Source organism: Hylobates moloch, unplaced genomic scaffold (assembly GCF_009828535.3).
Source record: "Hylobates moloch isolate HMO894 unplaced genomic scaffold, HMol_V3 SCAFFOLD_2726, whole genome shotgun sequence".
NCBI classification, from domain to species: Eukaryota; Metazoa; Chordata; class Mammalia; order Primates; family Hylobatidae; genus Hylobates; species Hylobates moloch.
In genome coordinates this window covers 1-7,727 of record NW_026655001.1, presented here as the reverse complement: position 1 = coordinate 7,727, position 7,727 = coordinate 1, and the positions used below count along the sequence as shown (strand labels likewise).

Genomic DNA, 7,727 nt, shown 5'->3' with positions numbered 1-7,727 from the left:
AAAAAAAAAAAAAAAAGAAATAAAGGAATAGAGTATTTTTGTCTCCAGTTAAGCTTGGAAGCATCAATGTAGCCCTAAAGCACCGGAAGCCCTCTCCTGTGGACACTCTATTTCTATAGCGAATGGAAAATGAACAACTTCCTAGCACTTCATTTTCCAGGCCAACATGATGCAATGGATGTGTTGCTTCTGGGATTCCCTTTCACTATGAGGCAAGAGAAAAATAGGGTTTAAATCAACCTGACCTGTTTCACTTCTAGGAATATATCCCCCTGGTGTGACAGAGGGGCCTACAGGATGAAAAAATCATTGTTTTATATTTATAAGCAGGACTGTGTGATACAACTTGGGGCATTTTAATAATCAGTTGTCTTCATGAAGCTTTCTAGTGAGAGGAGAGAGGAAATCAACATCATGTGTAAGTATATGAGAAAAATGATAAAAAAGTATCAAGCTGTGAGTGAAAAAGCAACCTGGGTAGGGGAATAGGAAGTCCTGGGAGGCTAAAATATATGAAATATTTTTAAATATCTTTTATGAGAAAAAATAATATCTCCATAAGCTAGGATAGTGCCTGGCTGACTATCCAAGGTCATGAAATTCAAGAGCAGAATAACTGACCAGGTTGACAGGACACCATATGGACCAGAATAAAATGCAGGCCCTACTTCAAATGCCTTCACTATTTGTTCTCTGTAGCTACCAGATAGAGACATGATGAGATCCTCAGGCCTAAGCCTGACAAGCTCACCTCCGGGTGGTCCTGCTTGGGTGGTTCCGCTGCCTCCTGGGAAAGTTGTGGCCTCTGAGAGAGAAAGGAATTAGAGGTATGACGACTGCCCTGGACATTCTACGGCCCCATAACCTGTATTTCCCAAAAGGCCATGCTCAGAATTCCTGACCTGTGTGGGCACTTTTAGCCTCCAGAGTTCTGCCAGAGATGCCCTCAGTAGTACCTGAAAAAAGAAAAGATTGAGGTCAGTTGGTCAGTTTGTTTCTCCTCATGATATGGGCATAGGCTCTTAAAGAAAAAAAACAAATTCTTTTCTTTAATAAAACAGAAAATTTATTTCTCTGGAGTTTATATTTTTAAGAGTTGATCCATCCATTGCCCATAGAACCTATAATTCCCTCAGCAAGTTTACAGAGAAAGTCCTCTGCCACTGAATTTTATTTTTAGAATTTCGGTCCAGAAAGATAGATTTGGGCCAAAGTCACCTATATAATGGTCAGGGAATAGGCCCCATGATTCCTGGATGAAGGGTTCCAAGACCCAAGCTAAAAGACATAAGGGGAAAACGTTGAAGTATCTGAACTATATTTATCGATATTAAATATTGAACATCTGCTAAATTTTTGCCTAATATGCCAAATATAGAAAATTTAAAAACTTTTGCCATATTTCTATCAAGACATGGGAAATTATAACAAAGTAAACTTAGTTCCTTAACAGAGCTAACCTGTGATTGTTTCAGCTCCTGTTTTTCCACTTTCTCCTACAGAAGTTGTGGCCTCTGCAAAACACGGACAAAGAACAGCAGTGAGGGCAAAGATTAGAAGCATCTGAGAAAAGCATGGTAGGGTCACCCAGGCAGACACCTCATTGAGGAGCCCTTTCCAAGCAGCGGTTCCTCCCAGCCTGGTGCTTTACCTGAGTTGGAGGTCCCAGAGGAGACTGTTGTAGCAGAGGGCACTCCAGCTGTGCCTAGGTAGGAAAGAAAAGAGAAAGATCTACATGGGAACTCTTTTGTGACCCTTCGAAAAATGTGGCCAACAGTGGGTCTATTTGTGACTCTGAAGCAAGAAAACACACTTCCTGGACTTATAACTGACATAAGGTCAACCATGTTTCAGATTTATTGTGTTTCTTTACAAGGCCAAGGTTAATGCAGTAAGCAACAGCCCGCCTTCATCATGATGATGATGATTATTATGTCAATGTTGAAGGTCCTATGAAAGGCTTTCCCCAAGTTTACCTGTCCTGCTTCCTGGTGCTCCAGTGGTGGCTCCACATGAAAACAGATTAGGAGAAGAAGAGGAGAAGGAAAGAAGAAGAAAGAAGAAAGAAAATCTTAAATTTTTATCTATGAACAGGCCACTAATGTTATACAGACTATGCTCTTTTCAAAGGGAAAGCCACTTCAAAGCCAGAGCTATGATTGCATCTCTCCTCTCCAGAGACCTAGAATCCTGAGGTTAGTCTCCCGAAGGGAAAGACTTTAGGAACTTTGGGCTCAAGAGTTTACAAATTCAAATCCAAGAAGAAACTCTGTTTCCTCGAAATACTATAGCCTCAAAGGAAATTTAAAACCACACTCCATATTAAAGGGATTCTCTACATTATCTGTGATAATTTTCTATAATTTAAATTTATTTCCAAATTAAAAGCTCATTAAAAAAAATTTCCTCTAGAAGTTTATCAAAATACAACAATGGATATAAATACGTCAAAGTCTTTACCTGATTTTATTTCTGCTCCAGTGATGCCACTTCTTCCTAGGGCAGTTGTGATCTCTTGAAGAAAACCAAAATTAATTGAGTATTAAGAAAGAGAGAGGAGCTAAGCTGATGTCATTACATGAGATAACCTCAATTCAAAATGGCTGGACACTTTCTATTAAGTCAGAAAAGAAGGCCTTCTGACTTTGAAAGTAATGAAAAACATAAATATATGTTTAATTGTTAAAACCAAGAGATACATCACTTGTAAATTTATCTTCTTAATTGGACCTTAGGTATTTCTTAATTGGAATAAGATATTTAAACCTCTAATTGAAAAAGTGGATATAGTAAGGAACTCATAAATGATCAATATGCTCATTACTATAATCATTATTTATTGCTTTAAGTATTAGATTTTTCATGTGTAAAAGTTTTGCCAGTGGCTACCACATTGGAACTTAGAGTGATAGGAATCAATATTTTTATTCTTTACATATAATGAAAAGAAAACGACCTTTGATGGGCTCAGGGAACTCTGTTTTGTTAATGTGTCAGGAAGCTCTTTCAGAGGTTTCTAGACCAGGAGTTAATCTCTATGTTTTGCATGCACCATTTCTATAGAATATTTAATGAGAAAAATGTTACTAGCTATTATTTCCTTTATATATCACTGAGGGAAAGAAAGACCTTTCTCTCCAATCACACAACTGATGCTCAGTGCCTTAGCTCCATGGTGAAGTCTCCTTGAAGCAGAGGAAAGGAAGATAAAAGCATTTCAGTGTCTGACATTTATGTATTGGGTAAAATCTTGCCTATTTGGAATAGTGGTTTGTTTTTTTTTTTCCAACGAAAAGGCTCTTCACAGGAAGTACAAATGGTAGATGTGATTGAGGCAATGTGACCTACTGGGAAGGAGGTAGTGGATTGTCAGTTCTTACTTGTAGTTGTTGTAACCCCAGTAATTCCAGTTGCTCCAGGAGAAGCTGTCACTGCTTGGAGAAGAAAGACACAAACGGAAAAGATTCAGGGGGCATGGAATGGAACAGTGGAGCTCCTGCATAGAAGCACCAAAAGTAAAGGCATGTTACTGCAGCAAGCACCCATGAAAGGACTCCCCACCACAGAGTAGACTCACCTGTGCTGAAACTTCCAGGGGCAACTGTTGTGGAAGGAGCTACCTCTGAGGTGCCTGAAACACAAAGAAACTGAGGTGATCACAGTGAATGAATAAGTCAAATGAGGACCTGAATCTAAAAGGTAGATGCTGTATTTCTGTATTTATTTGTCATAACAGAATCCTCTTTCTCTGAGCACGAGGCAGGTGGAAAACTTGATGTATTTGCCTGCTTTCAACAATTCATAACAAAAGGAGATACAATGTTTCCAAGTAGAAGCACAACTGAAAATTTGATAAAAGAGAAACTAGAGAGCAACTAGATGCATTTTCCCAGTGCTCAGCTGCTTGCTTCCCTGGTGCTGCAGTGATGCCTGCTGTGAGATAGAAAGAGGAGCAAAAAGAGTTTGAATGCATTGAACTTCACATGTAGGAGAAAATATTGAGCCAGCATTTTTGTTCAAATATACACGTTAAATGTATGTGTCCTGGTTCCATAGAGCTCTTTTCTGTTTCACACACATGCACTGAAAACTTTCTGAATTCCACCTAAACTGCTAGCGAGAGTTGTAACATAAATGGAGAAGTGCATCATATCCTCAGAAATGAAGCAGTAATGATCCACTTTAGAATTAGTGGATTTTCGAAAAAAAACGTACCTCCACTAGCAAATCTATTTTGAATCACTTGCAATGTCCCTAAATAACACAAACACAAACTCTCTCTAGAAAAGCTTGAGAGACCTAATACTTATGATGCCAAATCATGGGCTGTTTCTTCTCACCAGTTGTGAATCCAGTTCCAGAAGTACCAGTCCCTTCTGTGGAAGTGGTGGCCTCTGATGGAAGAAAGAGGAGAATGAAAAAGACTGGGAATTTAGAATACTAGAAGAAGATATTTTATCAGAGAAGCCTTAAAAAAAATGACATCTGACATTGAAATAAGAGGCACTTCTTGTTAAGCTACCCGTGTTAGAACTTCCAGATATAAAGGTCATTCCAGACAATTCTCCAGTGGTAACTAAAATGCAAAAAAAAAAAAAAAAAGAAATAAAGGAATAGAGTATTTTTGTCTCCAGTTAAGCTTGGAAGCATCAATGTAGCCCTAAAGCACCGGAAGCCCTCTCCTGTGGACACTCTATTTCTATAGCGAATGGAAAATGAACAACTTCCTAGCACTTCATTTTCCAGGCCAACATGATGCAATGGATGTGTTGCTTCTGGGATTCCCTTTCACTATGAGGCAAGAGAAAAATAGGGTTTAAATCAACCTGACCTGTTTCACTTCTAGGAATATATCCCCCTGGTGTGACAGAGGGGCCTACAGGATGAAAAAATCATTGTTTTATATTTATAAGCAGGACTGTGTGATACAACTTGGGGCATTTTAATAATCAGTTGTCTTCATGAAGCTTTCTAGTGAGAGGAGAGAGGAAATCAACATCATGTGTAAGTATATGAGAAAAATGATAAAAAAGTATCAAGCTGTGAGTGAAAAAGCAACCTGGGTAGGGGAATAGGAAGTCCTGGGAGGCTAAAATATATGAAATATTTTTAAATATCTTTTATGAGAAAAAATAATATCTCCATAAGCTAGGATAGTGCCTGGCTGACTATCCAAGGTCATGAAATTCAAGAGCAGAATAACTGACCAGGTTGACAGGACACCATATGGACCAGAATAAAATGCAGGCCCTACTTCAAATGCCTTCACTATTTGTTCTCTGTAGCTACCAGATAGAGACATGATGAGATCCTCAGGCCTAAGCCTGACAAGCTCACCTCCGGGTGGTCCTGCTTGGGTGGTTCCGCTGCCTCCTGGGAAAGTTGTGGCCTCTGAGAGAGAAAGGAATTAGAGGTATGACGACTGCCCTGGACATTCTACGGCCCCATAACCTGTATTTCCCAAAAGGCCATGCTCAGAATTCCTGACCTGTGTGGGCACTTTTAGCCTCCAGAGTTCTGCCAGAGATGCCCTCAGTAGTACCTGAAAAAAGAAAAGATTGAGGTCAGTTGGTCAGTTTGTTTCTCCTCATGATATGGGCATAGGCTCTTAAAGAAAAAAAACAAATTCTTTTCTTTAATAAAACAGAAAATTTATTTCTCTGGAGTTTATATTTTTAAGAGTTGATCCATCCATTGCCCATAGAACCTATAATTCCCTCAGCAAGTTTACAGAGAAAGTCCTCTGCCACTGAATTTTATTTTTAGAATTTCGGTCCAGAAAGATAGATTTGGGCCAAAGTCACCTATATAATGGTCAGGGAATAGGCCCCATGATTCCTGGATGAAGGGTTCCAAGACCCAAGCTAAAAGACATAAGGGGAAAACGTTGAAGTATCTGAACTATATTTATCGATATTAAATATTGAACATCTGCTAAATTTTTGCCTAATATGCCAAATATAGAAAATTTAAAAACTTTTGCCATATTTCTATCAAGACATGGGAAATTATAACAAAGTAAACTTAGTTCCTTAACAGAGCTAACCTGTGATTGTTTCAGCTCCTGTTTTTCCACTTTCTCCTACAGAAGTTGTGGCCTCTGCAAAACACGGACAAAGAACAGCAGTGAGGGCAAAGATTAGAAGCATCTGAGAAAAGCATGGTAGGGTCACCCAGGCAGACACCTCATTGAGGAGCCCTTTCCAAGCAGCGGTTCCTCCCAGCCTGGTGCTTTACCTGAGTTGGAGGTCCCAGAGGAGACTGTTGTAGCAGAGGGCACTCCAGCTGTGCCTAGGTAGGAAAGAAAAGAGAAAGATCTACATGGGAACTCTTTTGTGACCCTTCGAAAAATGTGGCCAACAGTGGGTCTATTTGTGACTCTGAAGCAAGAAAACACACTTCCTGGACTTATAACTGACATAAGGTCAACCATGTTTCAGATTTATTGTGTTTCTTTACAAGGCCAAGGTTAATGCAGTAAGCAACAGCCCGCCTTCATCATGATGATGATGATTATTATGTCAATGTTGAAGGTCCTATGAAAGGCTTTCCCCAAGTTTACCTGTCCTGCTTCCTGGTGCTCCAGTGGTGGCTCCACATGAAAACAGATTAGGAGAAGAAGAGGAGAAGGAAAGAAGAAGAAAGAAGAAAGAAAATCTTAAATTTTTATCTATGAACAGGCCACTAATGTTATACAGACTATGCTCTTTTCAAAGGGAAAGCCACTTCAAAGCCAGAGCTATGATTGCATCTCTCCTCTCCAGAGACCTAGAATCCTGAGGTTAGTCTCCCGAAGGGAAAGACTTTAGGAACTTTGGGCTCAAGAGTTTACAAATTCAAATCCAAGAAGAAACTCTGTTTCCTCGAAATACTATAGCCTCAAAGGAAATTTAAAACCACACTCCATATTAAAGGGATTCTCTACATTATCTGTGATAATTTTCTATAATTTAAATTTATTTCCAAATTAAAAGCTCATTAAAAAAAATTTCCTCTAGAAGTTTATCAAAATACAACAATGGATATAAATACGTCAAAGTCTTTACCTGATTTTATTTCTGCTCCAGTGATGCCACTTCTTCCTAGGGCAGTTGTGATCTCTTGAAGAAAACCAAAATTAATTGAGTATTAAGAAAGAGAGAGGAGCTAAGCTGATGTCATTACATGAGATAACCTCAATTCAAAATGGCTGGACACTTTCTATTAAGTCAGAAAAGAAGGCCTTCTGACTTTGAAAGTAATGAAAAACATAAATATATGTTTAATTGTTAAAACCAAGAGATACATCACTTGTAAATTTATCTTCTTAATTGGACCTTAGGTATTTCTTAATTGGAATAAGATATTTAAACCTCTAATTGAAAAAGTGGATATAGTAAGGAACTCATAAATGATCAATATGCTCATTACTATAATCATTATTTATTGCTTTAAGTATTAGATTTTTCATGTGTAAAAGTTTTGCCAGTGGCTACCACATTGGAACTTAGAGTGATAGGAATCAATATTTTTATTCTTTACATATAATGAAAAGAAAACGACCTTTGATGGGCTCAGGGAACTCTGTTTTGTTAATGTGTCAGGAAGCTCTTTCAGAGGTTTCTAGACCAGGAGTTAATCTCTATGTTTTGCATGCACCATTTCTATAGAATATTTAATGAGAAAAATGTTACTAGCTATTATTTCCTTTATATATCACTGAGGGAAAGAAAGACCTTTCTCTCCAA

The 7,727-nt window shown here is 38.4% G+C and overlaps 1 protein-coding gene across 1 annotated transcript; it reads right to left on the bottom strand.

The window, feature by feature from the left end:
• Positions 1 to 621: 621 nt before the first annotated feature.
• Positions 622 to 7,100, bottom strand: LOC116465036 (mucin-19-like; the record flags this gene model as incomplete). Its single annotated transcript, XM_058435222.1, has 12 exons — positions 622 to 805; positions 903 to 956; positions 1,461 to 1,514; positions 1,652 to 1,705; positions 2,461 to 2,514; positions 3,381 to 3,434; positions 3,578 to 3,631; positions 5,338 to 5,391; positions 5,489 to 5,542; positions 6,047 to 6,100; positions 6,238 to 6,291; positions 7,047 to 7,100. Coding segments are annotated over 12 exons (778 nt in total), but the record flags the coding sequence as incomplete, so codon positions are not given.
• Between the last annotated feature and the right edge of the window lie 627 nt (positions 7,101 to 7,727).